Source organism: Trachypithecus francoisi, unplaced genomic scaffold, assembly GCF_009764315.1.
Source record: "Trachypithecus francoisi isolate TF-2019V2 unplaced genomic scaffold, Tfra_2.0 Lachesis_group12, whole genome shotgun sequence".
NCBI classification, from domain to species: Eukaryota; Metazoa; Chordata; class Mammalia; order Primates; family Cercopithecidae; genus Trachypithecus; species Trachypithecus francoisi.
The window spans coordinates 70,208,398-70,233,562 of NW_022681457.1; the positions used below are offsets into that span (position 1 = coordinate 70,208,398).

Here is a 25,165-nt window from a genome sequence, read left to right on the forward strand (position 1 = left end):
GGGCTTCAGTCAGCCCGTCTGGGGTGAACTCCCAGCTTTGCCCTGAAGTTGTGTGACCTTGGGAAAGTGACTTCATGTCTCAGAATCTCAGTTTCCTAATGTGTAACTCTGGAATAATAATACCTACCTCAAAGCACTGTCGAGGGTCATTCATGGACTCTGCAGGATAAAAGGAACTGGTCACAGTGTGGTCTGTGGGAAAGGGAAGAGGGGCATGGGAGTGCAGACGAGGCAGGAAGACTTACTTTTCCCTCTTCGCCTTTTTGTAATCTCTTATTTAAAAAAAATCACATATGCAGAATTCCTTTATTCACATAAATTATTGAAATTTCAAACAATGAGATAATGCGTGAAAAGCACTGAGCATAGTCTTGGCACTTAATAAATACTCCATAAATGTTAGCTTTTATTGTTATTATACACATTATCACACAGTGATTTTGTTGTTTGAGACAGAGTCCCTGTCGCCCAGGCTGGAGTGTAGTGGCGCCATCCTAGCTCACTGCAGCCTCAACCTCCTGGCTCAAGCAATCCTCCCACCTCAGCGTCCTTAGTAGCTGGGACTACAGGTGCATGCCACCACGCCTGGCTACTTTTTTTGTAGAATTGGGGTTTTGCCATGTTGCCCAGGCTGGTCTTGAACTCTTAAGCTCAAGTGATCTGCCCATCTTGGCCTCCTGAAGTGCTGGGAATACAGGTGTGAGCCACTGAGCCCGACCCTCAGTGATTTTGAAGAACTGTTTCTTTGTGGAAAATGACTCCTTCCAAAAGTTAAATGCTCCTTAATGGAGCTGAAGAGAAAGTGACTATGGGAAGTGATACTTCTTACCCAGACAACATGAGTTTCTCTGACTTGATCTTTGACTTGGCTCCTCACTGATCCAGCCAAAACTGAAGCCAGAGCACTGGGGGAGCATGACAGCCTTGCCAGAGAGGGAGGCTGGCCCACCCAGGAATGCCCGTCCAATCGGTCCAGACTGGGATTTGGAGCCTGTCTGTGGCCTACTGGCTGAGCCACCTTGGGCAAGTCATTTAACCTCTCTGAGCCATCAGCTTTTCATTTGCCAAATGAGGATGGTGATGCTGTCTGCCTTGCAGGGTTGTCGTGAGGGTTACATGGGAGAGCTGTGTGATAGCTACCATCATCATATCTTCATCTTCATCATCATAAAGTGTTCAGGCCTCACCCGGGGGCAACGGAGCCAGTAAAAAGCTTTCTGCCTGGTGTGGGAAGGTTGGACTTAGGAGGTGGACAGGCCACTGTAGAGGTCAATGTGGAGAGGGGACTGGCCACTCCAGTTGACCTTATTGAGTAGCACCCTTAGGCATGAATTGGACTGACCCAGCAGAAGTTTGGCCCAGGATTGTGGCCGAGAAACAAAATCTGAATGTAACTAACAGAGCCTTACCTTATCCACTTGCCTGGGATGGTACTTATGCTAATCCTATTCCAAGCAAAAGCAACTCAGACTAATGAAAGCTGCACCTCAGCTCTGGGCTCCACACCATCTGTTGGTCCACACGCTTGGGATTAGCTTTTCCCATGGAGCCCAGACTGTCTGCTCGGCTGCGTGGACTATCAGAGGCCAGCCTGGAGGCATGGGGGGGACGGTGCCATCCGTTCATGAGCACATATGCATGGAGCCCTGCTCGGGGCCAAGCCCTGTGCCAGGCACTGGGGAGGTCCAGTGAAGGAGAGACGGACAAGGTCGCTGCTCCCAGGAAGAGTTCTGGTGGGAGAAGCAAAAAAATTAGCAAGGGAATAAAGAAGTGCATATGGTAACTTCTGATGGTTTTAAGTCCTATGAAGAAAAAAAGCACTGATGTGTCAAAGAGTGACTTGGGGGTTTGGGCCTAATTAGAGAGGGTGTCCGGGGTAGGCCTCTCTCGGGAGGTAAGAACTGAAGGACAAGAAGTCACCTCAGGGTAATCAGAGTATGCTGGGCAGAGGGAAGAGTATATGCAGATGCCCCAAGGAAGGGGTATAGTTGGGGAGTTTGAGGGACAGAAGACCAAAGAGGCTAGAGCCAGAGGTAGGACAAAGATGGAGATGGTGCCAGAGGCCAGAACATGGAGGATCTTGTAGGCCACTGTAAGGACTTTTGTTTTATTCTTAGGGTGATCGGAGCCATTGGAAGGTTTTTTGTTTGTTTGTTTGTTTTGCTTTTTTTTGTTTGTTTTTTGAGACAAGGTTATGCTCTGTTGCCCAGGCTGGAGTGCAGTGGTGCAATTATGGCTCACCGTAGCCTCAACTTCCCAGGCTCAGGCAATCCTCCCACTTCAGCCTCCCAAGTAGCTGGGACCACAGGTGTATGCCACCACATCTGGCTATTTTTCTTCTTTTGTGAAGAGATAAAGAGATCTCACTATGTTGCCCAGGCTGGTCTCAAACTCCTGGGCTCAAGCAATCCTCCCACCTCGGCTTCCTAAAGTGCTGGGATAATAGGCATGAGCCACCACACCCAGACCCATTGAAGGGTTTTGAGCAGGGGAGTGACATGACCTGCAGTATATTCTAGACATTCACTCTGGCTGCTGAGTGTAGAATTGATTGATTAGAGAAGGGACAAGGAGCTCCCAAGAAGACTGGGTAAGAGGGTCAGGCATAAGGGGATGGAGAGAAGATTAAGGGGTGGGGTCACATTTGGGAGACTCAGGCAAACTGCACAGAGTACCCAGCACAGTCTCTAGCCTGTACAGGAGTTCACTACCTGGTGGTTGAGGCTTTGATGATTTTGATTTCCCTCTGACACAGCCTCCCCTATGTGGTCTGGTGAAGTCCTGGCCTGGAGGCCCCTGTGGCAATGCTGGATGCTTCTCTTTTGTGAGCTGGCCTCAAGTCATCTCCATGCCATGTGGGCTGCTTATCTCAGAGGTAAACCTGCCACAGGCTATGTGTTTTTCTGGCTCTGAAGTAATTCAACCTTTAGTGCTTCTTTGGGAGCTTTGCTCTCTACATCAGGTGGGAGGGAACAGGGCTCTTGCACATAGAGAGATGTACTGACCCAGCACCAACTTCAGAACCATGAAGACATGCTGAGGGAGGGTTTGGCCTCCTGCCTAGGCTGTTATGTACTCATTCAGTGCATGTGTATAGAGCCCCTGATCTGTACCAGACTCTTCTGGGAACACAGAAATAAATCAGACACAGTCCCTTCCCTGGAGAAGTTCACATTCAGGTGGAGAGGGAAACAGACAACAAACGCCTGATGTGCTATAGGTGCTCCATATTTGCTGGTTAACAAATAGTTACCTACGCAGTAAGCCCCTGATACATGTAACCATAATTTTACTTAGGAGTTTCCTCACCTCAAAACCTTTAAAGTTCTCCAAGTAAAAATTCCCAGCCCAGCACTCAGGCCACCCATATACTGGCCCCTACCTCCTTCTCCAGGCTCACTTCAGGCAATTCTTCCTCCTGCTGCACTTTGGCTCCATCCACATCACACTTACTCTTGTTCTTTGACATCCTTCTAGCTTCCACGTTTGCACATACCTTTCCTTGTACCTGGAATGCCATTCACTACCTGGGAAACTCCTTTAAACCTCTCAAACCCAGCTCATAAGTCAGCATTTATGCTAAACCTTTCCTGATACCCTCCGGGCAAGGCCCCTCTACAGGCATGGTTCAGTGGTCCCTCCACTGTGCTCCCACCATCTCCCACTCAGCCCCTGGTATGTCAGATTGCAACAGATGGATGACTTGGCTCCTTATTGGACTGTGAGCCCCTGTCTGGTTCATCTCTGTGGCCTGGGACCTGTCACCGGGCCTGGCATAGAGGAGGGAGGTATTCAGGAAGCATTTTCATTCATGGTCATGTGTATTAGCTTCTGCTAGGGGTGTCATAACAAAGTACCACAGACTGGATGGCTTAAACAACAGATTTTGTCACAATTCTAGAGACTAGATGTCCAAGATCAAGGTGTCAGTGGGTTTGGTTTCTTCTGAGGCCTCTCTCCTTGGCTTGTAGATGACCACATTCTTGCTGTGTCCTCACATAGTCTGTGTGCTGTCTGCATCCTAATCTCTTCTTATAAGGACACCAGTCATACTGGATTAGGGCTCACCCATATGATCTCATGTTACCTTAACTACCTCTGTAAAGGCCTTATCTCCAAACACAGTCACCTTCTGGGGTACTGGGGGTTAGGACTTCAACATATGAATGTGGGGATGATGCAGGGTGATAAGGACGTCCGTGTGGCTGTGCATAGCTAGATGAGAGGCACAAGAATGAGGCCAAATAAGTCAGCAGGACTGGGAATGCTAGGCCTCATGTTAGCCTTCAGCTGCTGGAGAAAAAGCTGAGGAATAAAAGGAAAACTTAATCCCACTTAAAGGGGTGAAAGAGCAAGGAAGGCGAACCCTTTGGGGTTGTAATGGGTGATATAAATATTGATTATGTTTACAGGATGTTCTCAAGGGCTATTAGCTCTGAGTTCATTTTCCAACATAAATAAAAGAAGATAACCATTAAGGACTAAGGGTCTATTAATAGGCAACAAAATAGGTAGACACTTACAAACATGCAAACACCATCCCGTTCTTCACCTCCGAGACCGTATCACGAAACATTCTCTTACTTAGATGGGGAAATTGAGGTCTGGAGAGTTGAAATAGCATGTCTACGGTTGAACAGCAATAAGCTAATGATTATCCTACTCAAAGGCAGACATGAAAAGCTGTGGGGGAAAAATACTTGCCAATCATAAGAGCTTATTTCTCACACAGTGTGGTTTTTGTATGTTTTCTGCATTAAAAATATATTATATGAATTTATGTTCACTATGAAAAAAATCTGATTACAAACCGATGCATAAAATAAATATATGAGTCCATGTTGATATATTAATAAATAATCAAAAAAAAGGCCGGGCGCGATGGCTCAAGCCTGTAATCCCAGCACTTTGAGAGGCCCAGACGGGTGGATCACGAGGTCAGGAGATCGAGACCATCCTGGCTAACACGGTGAAACCCCATCTCTACTAAAAAATACAAAAAACTAGCCGGGGGAGGTGGCGGGCGCCTGTAGTCCCAGCTACTCGGGAGGCTGAGGCAGGGGAATGGCGTAAACCCGGGAGGCGGATCTTGCAGTGGAGCTGAGATCCGGCCACTGCACTCCAGCCCGGGCGACAGAGCGAGACTCTGTCTTAAAAAAAAAAAATTGGCCGGGCGCGGTGGCGCAAGCCTGTAATCCCAGCACTTTGGGAGGTCGAGACGGGCGGATCACGAGGTCAGGAGATTGAGACCGTCCTGGCTAACACGGTGAAACCCCGTCTCTACTAAAAAATACAAAAAACTAGCCGGGTGAGGTGGCGGCCGCCTGTAGTCCCAGCTACTCGGGAGGCTGGGGCAGGAGAATGGCGTAAACCTGGGAGGCGGAGCTTGCAGTGAGCTGAGATCTGGCCACTGTACTCACTTCAGCCTGGGCGACAGAGCCAGACTCCGTCTCAAAAAAAAAAAAAAAAAAAAAAAAAAAAATTAAATGACAAAGAAGGGACAAATCTTCCTTAAAAAAAACTTCCAAATTCTATAGGTAGGTACTCCACTCTCCAGGAGGTGGAGTTTAATTCGCCCCCAGCCCCCTAACCTTTGAGTGAGGTCTAGATTTGGTGACTTGCCTCCAAAAAATAAAATATGGAAAGGGAAAAATGACAACTTCATAGTGGGAAGATCTGGCAAACGCGAATGTAATCAAGCACTCAGGGCTAGTATCACCAGTCACCAGTCCTGTGGAAGCCATGTGCCCCCTGCTGTGATGTGATGAGATGGGCGCTTCCTCTCAGTGGTATTCTTCCCCAAAACCCTGAATTCCCACTTGGTCATAGAGAAATCCTCAGACAAACCCACACTGAGGGACAGTCTACGAAATACCTGACCAGTACTGCTCAAGACTGTCAAGGTCATGGGAAACAAGGGAAGCCTGAGAAACTGTCACAGAGCAGAGGAGACAGGATAGACAGGATGACTGAGTGCAGCCTGGGATCCTGGACTGAATCCTGAAACAGAAAGAGGACATGGGTGGGAAGACTGGCAAAGTCTGAGTGAAGTCTGGAGTTTGGTAATAGTAGTATACCAACAGTGGACTTCTAATTTTGACAGATGTATCATACTAGTATAAGAAGTTAACAATGGTGGACACTGGGTGAGGGACATACAGGAACTCTGTATTTTTGTCACGTTTTGTGTATCTAAAATCACTCCAAAATAAAAAATTTATTTAAAAAAAATCAGCCAAGGAGAGTGAGTCCCTCCTGACCAAAAACCCCTCACCCCATCCAAAACGTCTCTCTAAATTGGGTATATATCTGTACACATCTCTTTTTTTTTCTTTTTCTCAATATGTTTCTATGGAAATAGTTTTTTTCCCTTACATAAATAGTTCATAGTGTACATATGGTACTGCAACTTCCTTTTTTCACTTAACAGTATGTCTCAGTGATGTTCCCATGTCAGTACTTACAGATTTGCATGGTCCAACACAGTAGCCACTAGCCACATGAGGCTACAAGCACTTGAAAATGTAATTAGCCCAAACTGAGATGCACTGTAAGAGTAAAATACACACCACATTTCAGAGGCTTAGTACAAAAAAACATAAAATGCCTCAGTAATTTTTTATATTGATTACATGTCAAAGTGATATTTGCGGCATATTGGACTCAAAATATATTATTAAAATTAATTTCATTTGTTTCCTTTTACATTTTTTATGTGGCTACTGGAAAATTAAAAAATATGTATGTGGTTTGCATTATATTTCTATTAGACAGTGCTGTTATACAGACCTAAACTCATTCTTTTTATCCACTGCACAGTATTCCAAAATCTGGATATACAATTTAACCATTCTAGATGTACAATTTAACCATTCTTTTTTAAATGTGCATTTAGACCGTTTCTAAAATTTTGCTGTTACAAACCATGTTGCAATTAAAATCTTTGTACATGCCTCTTTTGCACACATGTAAAAGTATTTCTCTAGAGCATGCTTTGGCATGCTAAGGCCCATGAACCAAATGCAGGCCACAACCTGTTTTTGTAAATAAAGTTTTATTGGAATACAGCCACATTCATTTATTTACATACTGTCCACAGCTGCTTTTGTACTACAATAACAGATTGAATAGTTGTGACAGAGACCGTATGGTTCACAAAGCCTAAAATATTTACTATCTGTTCCTTTAAAAAAGTTTGCTGGCTGGGTGCAGTGGCTCACGTCTGTAATCCCAGTACTTTGGGAGGCCGAGGAGGGAGGATCACGAGGTCAAGAGATTGAGACCATCCTGGCTGATATGGTGAAACCCCGTCTCTATGAAAAATACAAAAATTAGCTGGGCGTGGTGGCATGGTAGTCCCAGCTACTTGGGAGGCTGAAGCAGGAGAATCGCTTGAACCTGGGAGGCGGAGGTTGCAGTGAGCCAAGATTGTGCCACTGCACTCCAGCCTGGTGACAGAGTGAGACTCCGTTTCAAAACAAATAAAAAAAGTTTGCTGACCCCTGTTCTAGAGTTGTCACCGAAAACTAGAAGAGCTATGTTATAGGCCCACTTCCTTGGAAAGTAGACTCTGATATGGAGATTAGCATGCAGGAAGTTTATCCGGGATTGCTCTCGGGAAGGGGGCAGGAAAGGAAGCAGGATTGGGCAGAGAGATAAATGGGGCTCCGATGTTGTATGAAGACCTCAGCCAGTCCCATGGGAGGCTCTTGAAGCTGGGACGGCTCTTTAGAGTTGTCAAGTTGAGGCAGTGGGGCCAGGTCTTCATAACCTTGAACTAACCTGTCTGGGAAAGGGGTATGTCAGTGAGGTAGCTCTTCCATTGAGGAAAATTCCCAGGGGGCTGACAGCTGAGGGCTGCTGGCTGAGAGCACTCCCAATAGCGGCGGGAAGAGGCCCAGCAAGCATGATGGTGGGGGATCTGAGCAGCACAGGATGGCATCCACTACAGCCCACACTTGTGCTGCTCAGCAATACTTCTTGGTTTAAGTTCTGGTGGGCCTCCTTTCCTGGGGGAAACTTAGGAAAGGAAGTTGGACAAACTACAAACTCCATCACTAACTGGTCTTGAGGCCACAACTGATACTCATCATCTCCCTCTTCTACTATCCATTCTAGATCCCCCTTACCCTCAGCCAGCACGTGTTCTGGTCTCCGTCACTTCCACGGAGGCATGATTTAGACCCTCAGACCTGAGGGGGCTGAGCCTGAAGTCAGCATATCCTGCTCAGGTCACGGCCTGGGTGCTTGTATAATTATTTTATAAATACTGGGCAAGGGGCCAGGCACAGTGGCTCACGCCTGTAATCCCAGCACTCTGGGGAGCTGAGGCAGGTGGATCGCTTGAGGCCAGAAGTTTGAAACTAGTCTGGCCAACATGGCGAAATTCCTTCTCTACTAAAAATACAAAAATCAGATTGGCATGGTGGCGCACGCCTGTAATCCCAGTTACTCGGGAGGCTGAGGCAGGAGAATAGCTTGAACCTAGGAGGCAGAAGTTGCGGTGAGCCGAGATGGTGCCACTGCACTCCAGCCTGGGTGACAGAGACTCCATCCCCAAAAAAGAAAAAACAATATTGGGCAAAGAAATACCAAGAAGTCTCCATGTGAATCAACTGAGTACCAAAGCTGTACCTCCCTACCCTCCATTGCTTAACCGCAGCTGTACCTCCTCGTGATGATCAGGGTTAATTATCCCTCAAATGGTGACTGTTCTTGCCTAGCAGTCTCTTGACACGAGGAGCTCAAGTGCCTGGGTGCAGTCACAGCTAATAGTTCATAGTAATCTTGATGTTTCTTTTAGTGGAAGTGTTCCTCCTTTGTGACTCAAAACCTCTAAACCTGCAGAGCCCAGAACTGTGAGAACAGGAGGCACAAATGTCCAAGTGGGTCACTAGAAGTGATGGTAAGAGAGAGTACTCCTGCTTTCATTTCTTCGTTCCCAGACCCATGTATTCTACCCATTGGAGACAAAGCATCATGTAACGGTCTTTGATTTCAAACATGTGCTGCATCCTGGAGGATGGTAGCTATTGTCTCAGGGTTTCTGAGCTGGTTCCCCAGCTGTGCCTTCGACAGACAGTTCCAAGCTGGCAGCTTCAGGATAGTGCAGTAGATGAAATGACAAGTGGACCCTGTCACCATGGGCCCACTGCTGCACCTCCTTATCATATGGGATCCTGTATGACTATCCCATAATCTGTAGATCCCATAATCTATCCCAGTAGATTAAACATTCTATGAGATCTTTGAGAGTTGTGCTGGATGAAGCTCTACAAGCAGTGAAGACGAACTCGTATCTGGAATATACGTGTATTCCAGGGAAAATGCATCACAGCTCTTTCCAGGGTGGACAGGGTTTAATACAGTCAACTTCCCAAGTGGCTGCTGGTTGTTCTCAAGGGATGGAGCTATATCTAGGTTCAGAGTCGGTCTCTGTTACTGGCAGGCCGAACACTCAGCAGCAGCAACAGCTAGATCAATCTTGGTGAGTGGGAGCCATGCCATACCATCTGATATGGTTTGGCGCTGTGTCTCCACCCAAATCTCAACTTGAATTACAATCCCCATGTGTTGAGGGAGGGACATGGTGGGAAGTGACTGGATCACGGGGGCAGTTTCCCCCATGCTGTTGTCATGGTAGTGAGTGACTTCTCAAGAGATCCGATGTTTTAAAAGTGTTTGGCAGTTCCCCCTTTGCACTCTTTCTCTCTCTCTCTCTCTTGCTATCTTGTGAAGATGCCTGCTTCCCCTTTGCCTTCTGCCATCATTGTAAGCTTCCTGAGGCCTCCCTAGTCATGTAGAAATGTGAGTCAATGAAACCTCTTTCCTTTCTAAATTACCCAGTCTCAGGTAGTATCTTTATAGCAGTGTGAAAACAGACTACTATACCACCATGGATGCTGTTTATACACCCATTGTGTCAGCTCTGGGGTGGCCTCAGATAAAGACTGGTTGATGTCAACTGTGTGTACATGGTTGTTCAGTGCTTCTCCATTGTATGTCCTCTCTGGCCGGTGTTTACATGGAATACAATGATCTTCACACTTGGTGCCCGCTCCCATATGTCCAAGCCTCCACCACAGGCTCCTTGTTTCCAATTTTCCAATCTTATTCCTTTCAGACCCCTTACCAACCAGCCAAGCCATTCACCACTGCCCATGAGATCCATGTATAGTCTAAGCTCAGGCTCCTTCTCTTTCCACATACAGTGGATGGCTAGGTGCATGATCCACAAGCTATGCCCACTAGAAGGACTCCCCACTCTGCTGTCTTTCAAGGATGCCCCTGTGTGGGGTTGCAGTGCAGCCACGGTCTCTTTTTGTCTTGCTCACACACACTGAACTGACCTATCTAAGGACAAGGCTTGGCTTCTTTTCTCTTCCATCAGCTGGATATAAAGAGCTCCCCAGGCAGCCAAAGGTGTGAAGTGAAGGACAGGCAGGTACTGGTGCAAAGGGAGTGGATGACATTGATGTCTGGGTCACCTGGTCATGTAACTATCTTCTGCCCTCTGGTCCTGCTATGCCCGACCCCAGTCGTACTATTTCTGTCTTAGGAATTGCTGCTGGCTTTGCCTGACCTTATGACTCGGTGGATATGACAAAATCCAGCTGATGATGAACAGCTTTGGTCACATGGTCAACTTAATGATCCATGGTCTGATGGTCTGTCTCTACCAGAACCCTGTAGTATCAAGAGTTGTTTCTTAAGAAGTATACAATTCTTGGCTACAGATGGCATGGCCCTGCTCCAGAACCCCAGGTGTCTACACTGTGATTCTCCTGTAGGGTCTTGTCATAAACTTGACAGGCATCTGTTCCCACCGCAGACACCTCAGGTACTTTGGGCTCTGCCAGCTCATCCGTCCCACACAGCATGGCCACTTGTGCTATAGCCTGGAGCTTCTGCTGAGCCCTTTCCTGCTCTGGGCCCCAATCAAAACTGACAACTTTCTGTGTCTCCAGTACATGGATGGAGCAGTATTCCTAGGTGTGGGATCTGCTGTCTCCAAAACCTAAAGAGGGTTCCCAGGCATTATGTTTTCTTCTTAATGGTTGGAGTGAGATGCAATAATTGTCTTTCACTTTCAAGAGAATGTCCCTGCCACATCCCAGACCACTGGCCCCTAAAAATCTCACTGCACCCTGCCCATTTGTGTTTTCAAAAATGGTCTGGGCAAGGCACAGTGACTCATGCCTGTAATGCCAACACCTTGGAAGGCCAAGGCAGGAGGCTCACTCGAGACCAGGAGTTCAAGAGAAGCCTGGTCAACATGGTGTCAACCTGGCTAATAAAAAATTAGCCAGGTATGGTGGCACACACCTACGGTCCCAGCCACTTGGGAGGCTTGAGGTAAGAGGCTTGCTTGAACCTGGGAGGTCAAAGCTGCAGTGAGCTGTAATTGCACCACTGTACTGCACCTTGGGTGACACAGAGTGAGACCCTGACTCCCTCCCAAAATAAAAAAAAATAGTAAAAATAGTCTGTTTATTGTCTTCTCCTTCACTAGACTGTAAGCTTCTTGAGGCCAAAGATTATGTCTTCTCTATCCCTGGGACCCTAATACCTGACACGTAAGAACTCAACGAATGCATGTTGAAAGAATGATTTTATCAACATTAAAAAACAGCATTTGATTGGATGTTTTGATCTTCTTGGATCTTGAAACCAACCTCCCCAGGTTATGAGTAAGTCCATCCTGACAGTAATTGTATCATTTTGGTTGATTCAAAGAAAATACAATGTATCCAATCAAACCATCTTTCCTTTGATACCAGGGCAGTGTCACCCAACTAACTGAAACTCCCAAAGCTTTGTTTTCTGGATGGACTCCCTTCCCTTGCAATAATGGGCAGTAACAAACTGAGCCCTTGCCCCATCTGGCTGTGATAAACACATTCAAAACACATTACCAATCTCAGAGTAAGGCTCTGAGGCCTGAGGCTACAGCAAAAGAAAACCAAGGTTGACAGGCACAAGTTTAAGAACCTGATATTCTATAAATGATAAGGCCAGCTGCCTGTTCCTTCACCACAGAACACAGTAAATGCATTATCTGGGCCTCCTGCCACTTTTCAAACCTGAGATTCTCTAATGATATCTGTTTGGGCAACTTTAAACTTCATTTGTTAAAAAAAAAAAAAAAAAAAAAAAACACCTCTAATTTACTGAATCTCAAGTGTTTCTTTCCTTTGCCTTAAATTGTTGGGTTTCTTCTGAATGTTTAAAATTTTCTTAAAATATCTGTTGGGTTTTTTTTTTTTTTTTAATCTTTCTAAAACACACACCTGATTAGGTCCCTCATCTCCTTAAAAACTTCTCATGGTCTCCCATTATCTGAAGGCCAAAGTCAAAACTCGTTGATAAGGCCTCCAAGGCCTTGGTTACTTTTTTTGCCCAATTTCTCACTACCATTCCTAAGAACCTTATGCTTCAACCACCTCATATTATTTTCCTTTACTGAAACTAGCCATACACCTTACGCTTCTGTGCTTTCACATAGACTGAGCCTTCTGCTAAGAACTCCTACCCGTCCTTCTGGCTTTGGTTCAAATATGAACTCCTCTGTGAAGATTCTTCCTCTGAGTGGTGTTATTCATTCCTTTCCCTATTTTCTCAATATTTTTATGTCTATAGTTACCACCCAATATGCTATACTCTATTTATTTAGTTATGTGTCTATCTGCCTCACCAGACTAAGGGGAAATTATCTCTCCTTTATTGTTGTGTCCCCAGTGCCAGTCTAGTCCTTGGCACACAGAAGATGGGCAACATTTGTTTGTTGGATGAATGAATGAAAATACAGAGACTGAGTCCCTACACAAAGGACCAAGACCTCCAATTTTATTTATTTATTTTTATTTTATTTTTAAGACTGAGTCTCGCTCTGTCACCCAGGCTGGAGTGTAGTGGTGCCATCTCAGCTCACTGCAACCTCTGCCTCCCGGGTTCAAGCAATTCTCCTGCCTCAGCCTCTCAAGTGCTGGGATTACAGGTGCCTGCCACCACATCTGGCTAACTTTTGTATTTTTAGTATAGGCAAGGTTTCACCATGTTGGCCAGGCTGGTTTCAAACTCCTGATCTCAAGTGATCCACCTGCCTCAGCCTCCCAAAGTGCTGGGATTACAGGTGTGAGCTACCACGCCTGACCAGGACCTCCAAATTAACCACTACAAGAAAAGCATCAATAAGCTGTTAGAGCAGACACAAATGGTATTTACTTTCCCACATTTCCCCCAGCAACTGAACATGCTTATAAGACATATTCACACCTCCTGAGAGGTCTCAGGAACTATTCTCACCCCATTTCAGGGGCAACCTTTTCTTTTCTTTTTGAGATAGAGTCTCACTCTGTTGCTCAGGCTGGAGTGCAGTGGTACGATCTTGGTTCACTGCAGCCTCCGTCTCCCAGGTTCAAGCGATTCTTATGCCTCAGCCTCCCAAGTAGCTGGGATTACAGGCGCCTGCCACCACATCTGGCTAATTTTTGTATTTTTAGTAGAGCCGGGGTTTCACCATGTTGGCCAGGCTGGTTTCAAACTTCTGATCTCAGGTGATCTGCCTGCCTCGACCTCCCAAAGTGCTGGGATTATAGGCATGAATCAATGTGCCCGGCCTCAACCTTTTATTTTTAACAGACTGTAGCTCCGAGGTACTTCTCGGTGTGTGGGCAAGATTGGGAGGGATGTCTGCAAGCTTCCTTCCCTTCAGCAAATGCTCAGAATAGCTCCATTAGCGTTCATGGAAATTCTGCACATGCATCAAGGAGAAAACAGCCACAAATAACACAGCCTGCTTTCCAAATCTCCAAAGCACATCTCTGCAATCATTCTGCTTTCCAACTATCACCACTGAAGGCTTTCAGCCAGAGAGCAATTTGTTTTCAACTTTCTCTGGGTTCCTAAGTTAGCAGAACTCTTTGGTTCTTTAAACATGAAGCTTGCTACTTCCAGTCTCCCTATCCCGGCTTCTCTTCCACATAGCCTATTAATACAAAACTGAGCAGTTCCTGCTTTGAATCAGTCTAACGCCTTCTCCTGATGCTCAAGACCCTTCAGACCTGGCCCTGGTCCTTGCCTTCCTCTCCTGCCTCATCTCAGGCTACTCTCCTGCCAGTGTCCTCTACTCCAGCCATACCAATCACTTTCCAGATATCTCCACCTCTGGGTTTTCCCATACTCTGCTTGCTCTGCCAGGCATGCATCTCAACGACCCAATTAATTACTCCTGCCCTTTAATTTTGAAATTTTCATTCTATTAACTAACATTCCCCTATCCAAACTCCTGCCCTTTAAGACTGAACACAGGTATCAGCTCCTCCAGGAAGCACTCCCTGATAGAATTAGATGCTTATCCTGTACATCCACAATCAGTCACTCAACTGTCCAATAAATAGTTATGGAGACCTAGCTTGTCCCAGGCTCTGTTCCAGATGCTGGAGATATAGCAGGGAACAGAACAAAGACTCTGCTTTCATGAAGCTTACATTCTGGGAGTGGGGAGATAGACAATAAAGAAATAAATAACTATGTTAAAGAGTAATAAATATTCTGAAGAAAAATAAAGCCAGGTACAACATTAAAGAATAGTTAGGGGGGAGTGCTATTGTATTTAGGGTAGTCAGCAAAGGCCTTTTTGATAAGGGAAAGAGAGACGTAAATCAAATGAGGACAAGAACATGCAGATGTCTGGGGAAAGAGCATTGCAACTGGAACAGCAAATGCAAAGAAGTAATACATTAGAAGTAATGGCAAAAACCACAATTACTTTTGCACCAACCTAATCAAACCACTAGGACTTGGTTGGCTCAGAGTAGGAGATGGGAGGTCTAGGCTGACCCCTTGAGTTCCTAGCTGGACTGTCTGGCTTGCTGGTACTGCCAATGGAGAGAAGACATGTTATATTTGAGATGTCTACGGGGCATCTAGGAAATATCATCTGAAAGTCAGGGGACTGGTCTGGGCTGAAGATACAAACTGGAATGTCATCAGCATGTAAACGATGCTTGAAAACATGAGAGTGGATGAAATCATCCAAGGGAACCATATACAGTCAAACAGACCCGGATTTTGAATCTTAGATCTGTCATTCACTATCTGTGTGACCTTGAGTAAGTTACTATACCTTTCTGAGCCTTACTTTTCTCATCTTTAACTGGGTATTCTCTTTTTGTAAAATGGTTACCACAGTGCTGGGCCCAGGGTAAATGCTCGATTATTATTATTCTAGCTCCAATAGTTACTAGCAGTGGGAAATTGAAGGTAATGTTTCTGCTCAGTGAGCCTCAGGCTCCCATTTGTAACTAGTGCTCAGTATACACCTACCCCACAGAATGGATGCTCGGGAAATGGTTGCTAAATAAACAACAAATCTAAAAAATGAAAACAATACCTACTTAATACAATGGGTAAGAGAAGTCAGCAAGATTTTTACAAAATTATATAAAGATCCAGGTAAATGTTAATAAACTGTCTTAGGAAAAGTACCTAGCATTTAGAAGGTAGGCAATAATGTTAGTGTCGTCCCTTCTCCCCTTGTTTTTGATCCATGTAAATGTTAATAAATTGTCTTAGGAGAAGTGCCTAGCATTTAGAAGGTAGGCAATAATGTTAGTCCCATCCCTTCTCACCCTTGTTTTTCAACTCTTTATTTTTTTTTGGATTTTAAATCTCTCCCTTTCTACCAGCTCCTTCCTTTCAGATTACAAACGTGCTCCGGTATCCCCTCATCTAATCCCCACTTCCTTGAGTCTTCTACCTTCCTCAAATCCTTGTTCCATCATTTTTTAATTTCACCAACTGTACCCTTTCTCAGCCCCAAACACTCTTCAGTAAACAAACTCCACCTTTTGTTTGAGAAAAAAAAAGTCCCAGCTTATTACTTTTAAAAAAACAAGTATTATTTATATAATTGTTAAAACAGGCCTGTGTAGAGATAGTTCACTTTAACATATATATGTATGTGCTTTTTTCTACTGCAGTAATTCATTTCAAGAGAAATTTCATTATGTATCTTCTACAGAGCCCTAAACTGAGAGCGCCAGCGTATTCAAATAAACCCGGAGGTGTGGGAGGCTTCGGGCCAGTTCCTCATTAGTAGCGTCAGCATGGGGGCTCTGGAGACCAACGCAGAAGGTCTTCCAGGGAGAGCTGAAACGTTCAGATAAGTGAGCTCTGGGAAGAAGGGGTAGTCGGCTGGCTCTGGCAGGCTCACCCCTGGGGTAGAGCAAAGAGAACAGACAGGGGAGTTCTGAGAGGCACCAGAGCTATCTAAACTCAGGGGGATGGAACCGAGTGAGCGGCAGCGGTAATTGAGTTTCAGTTACCTGCAGGGTGGTGAAATAAAGTAGTAACTTCATCTGCCTGACAGGGGGAAGTTTAGAGGTGTCCTTGGCATACTCACAGTGAAATCCATCACCCTTTCACCATGTTGGGTGATAGCAACCGTACGGCGCTTCCTAGTGACAGCCAGTGTGCGTCCTGTTAGGCAGCACCAGCGCACTCCAGCTAATGAAGCACATTCCTGCAGGCCTGTCTCCTAGGGCTCTCCGAATCCTCTGTCTGCAAAGGAATGGCACCATGGGAAAATCCAGCACAGCCAGCATCAGCCATCACCCAAACTCAAAAGCGTCTTTGAACGGCAGAGAGAGGCCCATTTTCTTCTCTGCCTGGCCCAGGGCTGGAACCGTCCTCAGGTCACTTTTTGTGGGTCTGTACAAACGTGCCGACTGGCAGCGAGCCGTTCTTCACCTGAGCCCGGATTTCAGCTCGGTGCTTTAATGTGAAGACCAGGGCTCTCACCGTCCGCCGGTACGGCCCATTAATGAGGCGGGAGCAGAGATGAAACGTTTCCCGCTCAATATTTTCAGCCAGTAGGTGATCCATCTAAAAAACAGCAAAATTATCAAATTAGAGCCTTACATTGCATAAGGATTAAAAGCAAGAGAGGCTGGAGCACTCTGCTCAGAGGCCTCCATTAATCAACTGAAATTCAAGGACATCTACTTCACAAGAGAAACAGGAAGAGCAAATTAATTCCACCCTGGCAATTAAGGAACAAGGCCATGTGCTTTGTGACAGGGACCTCATTCACAACCCCTGCCGGGTGGTAATATTTGCCATTATAACAGGAAACTGGCCTGAACTAAGCAACGGGTACTAGGCCCTGTACTTTACCAACCAGGAAACGAAGACCAAGAATCATAAATCAGTATAACGGTTCATATTTTTTTTGTTTTTAGACTGCCTTTTAACTCCTTATGGCATTTTAGAAACATGGGGTCTGGATCCTAATATGTGTACAGAACAGTTCAAAAATCACTTTTCACATTTAATGCTCATAACTCCTATTATCACATTTTACAGATAAGGAAACAGGTTCAAAGGCAAAGGTTTAAGGTCTTACAATTACTAAGAGACAGAGCTGGGACTCTGACCTGGATCCCTCAACTCCAAAGTTCATGTTTTTTCCCTTTCACCATACTAATGGCCGCTTCAACATTCCGAGAGAATGGTTGAGATTGGAGAGACACTGCAGTTTCCATTAAGCACAGCAGGCCTAGGGGAGGGACCTGTAGCAATTCTGGGGTGGTCTGGCTCAGGCCCAAGCCATCTTGAGGTCCCAGACCTAATCAAAGCAGGAGAGATCTGGGACTTTGTCTACACGGTCTGAATCCAGGGTAGGTTGGATGCTGGTCCAAGACCACCCCCAGCACTACCCTCCTTTCCAGGCCCATCTTCAGCTATTCCCCTCCCCAATCCTGACCACAGCCGGCCCTGAGCACTCCACTCTTGGCCACTTTCATACACCTCTATGCCTCTGCACCAGCACATGTTCCCTTAGCAAGGCACACCTTTCCCTACGGAAAACACTCCTCTTTGTATGTCAAAGCCGAGGCAAGAACAACCAAACAAAAAGACCCCAGTGCAAAGGACTGAAAGTTCTTCAGGCTGCCACCATGCCCTGAGCTTCCCCTAGTCACTATCATGATATATTACAAATGAAGTGTATACTTTTATTTTACAGATACTGTCTCACTCTGTCACCCAGGCTGGAGTGCAGTGGTGTGATCAAAGCTTACTGCAGGCTCAAACTCATGGGGTCTTGCTAAGTTTCCCAGACTGGTCTTGAAATCCTGGCCTCAAGCAATCCTTTTACCTTGGCCTCCCAAAGTGCTGAGGCCTCCCAAAGTGCTGAGGCATTACAGGCATGAGCTACCGCACCCAGCCAATGATCTATATTTTAAGTTTGTCTCTCCTAGTAGAAAATTCCTTGAAAACAGGAGATAAATTTATCTCTCTCACTTGCTTTTTTACCTTTAACCTTTCTCTCCCTCCCTTAGCCATTCATTCAAACATTTATTCAGCACTATATGCCATGCTCTGTGCTTGGGCTGAGCAATAAGCAGTGACTAAGGAAGGCTCAATGCTTGGGCCCTTGGGCAGCCTAGTCCAGCAGGACAGATGGACTGTGAACAGGGATTGTAAGGATCCTGTGCACCAGGAGAAAGGAGAGGAACCAGCACAGGGGAGAACACAGCCATGGCAAAGCAACCCAACCCAGGAGGGCAGTGCCTGGCTTCAAGAGGAAATGAAGTTTAATCTGAGACCTGGAGCATGAGTAGGATCTGGCTAAGTGAAATAGGTGTTTGCTTTGTGATAAATTCACCGAGCTGTACATATATGTTTGTTCTTCTGTGCAAAATGCAAAGTTCAAAAAAAGAAAAAACATACCCCAAATAAAAAGGGGTCACCTGACGTTTAATAAAATGTCCTAACATGAGACAGATGGACCAAAGTAAGTAGAAAAAACAAACTTGTCTGTCAGACATAAGGACCAAGCAAAGAGCAGAATAGGACTGAAAGAGACACAGAGAAAGAGAGAGAGAGTGAATATCCAGGCCCAGACATCTGCCTTAGTCTAGCTGACAAAAGGTGCTCACAAAAGTTTGTGGTCCTAATGACAGACAGATTATTTCCACGGCTTGTGTTGGAGTGAGTGGACTTGGCGCTGTGGTTCTCTAGAACCCAGACTCCAAGTTTTTCAAGGCTTCCTGGGTGGGCACCGAACTAGCCCCTGAGGTAGGCCTGGCACCAGACTACTTTAGGAAGCTGGAAAGGTGGCTAGCTGGCTATCCAGCATTTGTCCTGCAGCATTTGCTAGAAAGAAAGTTCCTTATCCTGGTGTGAGGCTGGTTAGTCTCCACTGGTGGTTAGAGATACACTTAGCAAGAAAGTCTTTTTTTTTTTTTTTGAGGGGAGTGGTTATCAAAGAAGAAGGGTATATGTGTTTGTAAAACAAGTCATGAGCACTCCAGCAAATTATAGTACCCGTATTAAATTAAAAAAAAGACAAACTCTGAGTGTGTCTTGGAATTCACATACTTCATTCAGCAAATAGTTAACTGAATTGCTACTCTGGGTCTGGCCTGATCTTAGAGAGATAGAACAGAAAGGATGTGAGCCCTGCCCATCACAAACTCACATCCCAGAAGTGGGTGGGAACCCAGGGGTAGGCAGCACGACAAGTGCTATGCCATCAGTGTGGTGGTAATAGAAGGCAAGCATCTAACAATTCTCATGCATGCCTCTTGTTAAATGAAGACCAATCAGAATTAAGAAATGGAGAAAAATATGTGACATTAAAATCGTGATAGAAAATAATTCATCATATACCGTGTGTACAACAAGTTTGTTGCAAAGTGAAGAATACCTGTCTTGTAAGTGCCTTTGGGTAATCCAAACCCACCCAAGTTGGTGAGTCCTTTCCAGTGGGTCCTAATCTAGTGCTTTAGGTGAACCCTTCTGGGTGGAAGGACCAGAGTTTCACTGAGTCCTTGAGAAAAGGGCGTTTGCTATGAGATAATTTGTATGAATGGGAATAAGGATAGGAACACTGGGAGAAACCTAGGGATTTATTTAGAAATCGATCCTTTCTCTGTATCTCTCATGAGCTGCCTGGTCTCTTTCTCACATGTTTTTGCTCTTCTCCATGGGCCTTACTCACTACCAATTCTAACTGCCTTATTCTCTCTTCCTATGCTACACATCTGTTCTCTACTCACAACTCTGCTTCCTCACAACTCCTCCAACATCCTTTCTGTTTAACACTTGTACTGTTGTTTTATTGGTATCTCCTAGTTCACACTTCCCAGAGACAGACAGTTAGAATCCTTATTTGTTTGTGCCTGTGAGTTAAGTGTGTTATACAGCTTTCTAATTCTGGATGAACTGGCTAGAGCTGGAGGAAGATATAAAACATGACCACCTTGAGCTCCTTCATCAGTGGGAATTGGTGCCATAACCAATTAGTGATGTCTGTCACATGTGTAAGCTTTCTCAGGGTATGGGAACAGGGTCTTCTTCATGTGTTTACCTTAAGTGTGGAACTTCCCACACTGTTTTGTAACTATTTATTTGTCTATCTTCCTCAGAAGACTATAAGGACTGCTAGAGTTGAAACCATGTTGTATCCATTTCTAAACTGCGCATGCCTAGTTAGCATAGGTTAGTGGCACATAGTAAATGTTCAACCAATATTTATTAAATGAATGCCCTTCCTTCCCATGTATAACTCTTCTTTCTTGCTCTTCTAATAACATCATATACATAGCAGATAAAATATGTTTCTATTTTATGTGTATTTTCTAGTTAGCAAAATCCTACGCCTCTGATAAAGGTGGGCTCCACTGCCATCTCTTCTACAAAACATTCCCAGATTCCCCCATCAGATTTAACTGCTCTGTACTTTGTGTGTTGATACTTGCTAGTACCATTATTTCAGACTGCCTCATAGTTTAATTAATGATTTATAGGTTCTCAGTCAGGAGACAGTAAAGTTTTCTTAGGATAGGGAATGTGACTCATCCATGTTTGTCTTCTCCCCCAGCACCGAGTAGATCCTTACTAAACATCTGTTGAATTGAATAGCCACTGGAAGCAAACTTTGTGTGGGTTTTCCAACAGCATGATTGAATTTGTACATATCTACCCACACTGCTTTTTGACCACTTGAATACATTCATGAGAGAGCTGGTCAAAGCCAGGGGTGCAGTCTGAGGCCATTAAACAAAGAAAAACTAACAGTCCCATATGGGGACGTACCCCTGACCTGGATCTCATTAGCACCATCTGACAACCAACTGAGCCAACCAGCCAGTGTTTCATAACTCTTAATGATACAGGCTCACTTTGAGAATCAGGTTCATTTTTTTAAATGACATAATAGGAAAATGATCACAGGCCGTGAGGTAGGAAAGGAGAGTGGATAATGAGGAAGGGGAAGTAAGAGAATGACACCACAGGGGATGTTCATATGAGGAAAGATCTAAAAGACAGGGAAGAACAAAGAAGATCTCGAAGGGAGAAAGTAAAGGGGAATGGAGCCTGGGTTTCAACGATGGAGTTTTTATTCATCTATTCCACTATTCCAAGAACAAGGAAATAATCCATGAATCTAGAAAGCAAGATCTGTAGGGTAATAAAGAGATGCACCTTTAGGCTGTGCGTATTATTCTTCATCTATGGCTTTCACTATTAAAGGATATGAGTGAAACAACATGGAAACATTTATTTTTCTACAAAAATGTAATGCGAAGATTTGGTATTTGCAATAACACATGCTAGGATCAAATTGTAGAGGCTTTTAAGTCACTGGGCCAATAACTTAAACCCAATGCTTTACTGCTGCCTGATTAAGTACATTTATGGAGATCTGATGTCTGATTTGAATGCACTCAACATTGGTTACTGTCAAAGACCAGATACTGAATTAGATGGTTCATTGATTTACTCTAATATGGAAATATCTCAGATGATGATAGGTGCTAAGAATTAACCTTATATAAAAGGGCTTGTATTTATATTCTCTGACATAACAAACTGATAAACATGCTATCAAATGCTGTTTATGCAAGGAATGCAGAGTTATTATTTTTTTTATTTTTACTTTTGGCTAAGGAAGACAGTAAGATGCATACTTTTAATTTTTTAAATTTACTCTTTGAGAACAAAACCATTCAGCTATGCTTAATCTGATGTTTTTTCCAATTATGTTGGAAAGCACTAACAAATGTATCACTTTTTTAACTTTGCTTTATAACACTTGAGTGCTTACCACTTGATGTGCCATTTAAAGCATAATTAATGGATAAACTAAAAGGATAATTATCATGGAGTTTAATATAGTAGGCAAACTGCTCATTAATCCTTACAAGCATAGCTTTGTTATTATCATTTACTTAAAAAGATACCACAGGGAACTGGTATTTACCACCACATTAACTGTATATTATATACCCACACTGTATGTTTCTGCAATAATTTTGACTTATTTCAAAACTAAACTTTATTTAAAATAAATCTTGTTGGCTAATCGATACTCTGGAAAATCAGACTTATAACTTTCATATTTTGTTTTCTCTTCCAAGGTTTAATACTTATATTAAAGCTTCCTGGCCGGGCGCGGTGGCTCAAGCCTGTAATCTCAGCACTTTGGGAGGCCGAGACGGACGGATCACGAGGTCAGGAGATGGAAACCATCCTTGCTAACACAGTGAAACCCCGTCTCTACTAAAAAATACAAAAAACTAGCCGGGCGAGGTGGCAGGCGCCTGTAGTCCCAGCTACTCGGGAGGCTGAGGCAGGAGAATGGCGTGAACCCGGGAGGCGGAGTTTGCAGTGAGCCGAGATCCGGCCACTGCACTCCAGCCTGGGCGACAGAGCGAGACTCCGCCTCAAAAAAAAAAAATTAATAAAATAAATAAAAAAAATTTAAAAAAAAGCTTCCTTTAGGAAAAGTTAAGTGAACTTTCAGCATAGCAATTCACTGAACTATCAGATAGTCATTAAAAATTATAAACATGGGCCGGGCGTGGTGGCTCATGCCTGTAATCCCAGCACTTTGGGAGGCTGAGGCGGATGGATCATGAGGTCAGGGTATCGAGACCATCCTGTAACATGGTGAAACCCCGTCTCTACTAAAAATACAAAAAATTAGCCGGGCGTGATGGCGGGCACCCGTAGTCCCAGCTACTTGGGAGGCTGAGGCAGAAGAATGGCGTGAACCCGGGAGACGGAGCTTGCAGTGAGCCGAGATCGTGCCACTGTACTCCAGCCTGGGTGACAGAGCGAGACTGTCTCAAAAAAAAAAAAAATTACAAACGTGAAAAAATAAAGATATATAGAAAAGGATATATAAAATGACACTAAAATTGATCAAGATTAAAGAGAACACAAATGTAAATAATTACATCAATTTTCTGCAATGTTACTTAAATAATCAATAAAAATATCTTATGGAACATTCGGCATATAATTCACTCTATATAAATCTCAGTTAATCATAACTTGCCCAACATTCATTTAAAAAACCATAACAATTTACCAAAAAAGGAAATGTGCCAATGTGTTAACAAGATTATGTCTGGGTTACATTTTTTTCCCTTTTATACATTTTTCTAATTTTCTATTAGAAGTTTGTATTTAAAAATCCAAAACTTTATTTATTTTTAAGGTTTCAAATGTACTTTATTTCTTCAATAATGCCATATCTTAATGGGTACACAGTGCTTTAACTTGGCATCAATAATGAGTTGTTTTTTAAACAATTCATTATTACATCAGCTGGGATGATTACCAATCTCTCCCTTCTTTTGGGGTGACTCTGCCAACAGGGGACAGGTTCCATTCTATTCTGATTTGTGTTGCTACATATCTCCATACAGAAAAGTGGCTCCACTAGCTAATACAGCATTACTGTATTTATCATGAAAATCAGGTGTATGTTTGTGGTGGCTCTGCCTTGCCATTGTTTGCTGAATGCTTTGAACTTGGAGACAACTTAGTGCGTTTTTGACCAAGAGGAACATGGTGAAGGTGAAGACAGAACTGTGGCAATGCAGCTGCTGCTTTGGTGCAAATTCACTTCAGATCCAAAACTTTATTTTAAAAAAAGTAAGTACTATATCACAAGTCTTTCTTTTGTGGATAAATAATTGAGATAGAATGGCAAAAATTTTTTTTAGAGACTGTAGTAACAGATCTAGTGTTTAAATCAGACTTTGGAATTGCTTCTTTTATTAATATTAAATTGTTCTCTAAGGATACTTTAGCAGAGTTGCTCTGAGATATCCTGGGATAAGGAAGAAACATGACTATTACATGTGTTATTTTCCAGAGTATTAATCAGCTTATAAGATTTGTTGTTTGATGATGATAATGAATATTATTATTAATGAGCAAAAATCCTTCTTCCAGCACGTATACCTCAAACCATGAACATCATCTGAATTGTAAGTCATGAAGATAGGGAGCATGTCTATCCAATTGATTTTATGACTTAAAACTAAAGATATGGCTGTTGATGAAAACTGGGGGATCTGAGTCTTTTCACTAGACAGCTGTTTATTTTACTATTGATATTCAGTCCATCACAGAATTTTTACTTCAGCGAGAAGGGAAGGAATTTTAAATGGGAAGTAACCAACATTCATTAAATAACTTCTAATCAGCAGGCACTACTATTCTTTTGCATATATGGTTCATTTAACCTTTTTAATACCTTAGGTGGTAGGACTTACAATCCTCATTTTACAGATTAAGAAATCAAGTCTCAGAAAACATTAAGGTATCTGCCTAAGGTATCACAACTAGAATGTCAGGGTTTCAACCCCAGATCTTGCTAGTTCAAAAGCCTGCCTCCTACAACACTGTCTCCTGGAATGCTTATAAATCCAGAATCCTTAAAGAATAACTGGTTAAAATAAAGCCACAGCATTAAGACTATGAAATCTTAATTATGAAATCATGAGGCATTTAACCAAGAACACCTACTAATCACATCTAACCAGGACATTTACGTTATTTTTCTTCTATTTTAAAAATTAATTATTATGGGTACATAACAGTTGTATATGCTTAGGGCATTACCTTTAATTCCAAGGCTTCTGAGAGTAATTTCTGGGCATTTTTCCTAAACGACTCGGTTTTGGGATCACTTCTAACTTCAATAGAAGGTCTATTTGAATGTTTTTCAATGAAAGTTTTCCACTCAGTGTAAACTTCTCTGGCAAGAGAAGCCACTTCTGAATCTGAGTGTTTACGCATCTTGTTCACAGTGTGACCTGGAACAGGAAGAGAAAAACCAAAGGAAAGGTTGTTACAT

At 43.8% G+C, this 25,165-nt stretch overlaps 1 protein-coding gene and 1 pseudogene across 2 annotated transcripts in view; both read right to left on the reverse strand.

The window, feature by feature from the left end:
- Window positions 1–613: 613 nt before the first annotated feature.
- The window catches only part of TCEANC2 (transcription elongation factor A N-terminal and central domain containing 2), a 56,303-nt gene continuing 31,751 nt past the window's right edge, over window positions 614–25,165 (reverse strand). Inside the window, exons 4-6 of one of the 2 annotated variants that reach the window (XR_004440835.1) lie at window positions 24,931–25,124; window positions 16,406–16,887; window positions 614–1,730 (exon numbers count right to left, since the gene is read on the reverse strand). Coding sequence is in view for 1 of the 2 variants with exons in the window: in XM_033226288.1 (XP_033082179.1) it covers window positions 16,699–16,887; window positions 24,931–25,124 (383 nt within the window). In the remaining variant the exon portion in view is untranslated. Of the gene's footprint in view, window positions 1,731–12,225; window positions 16,888–24,930; window positions 25,125–25,165 lie in introns of those variants that run through there. The other variant, XM_033226288.1, reaches the window with a different exon arrangement.
- On the reverse strand, window positions 23,500–23,920 carry LOC117092549 (annotated as a pseudogene).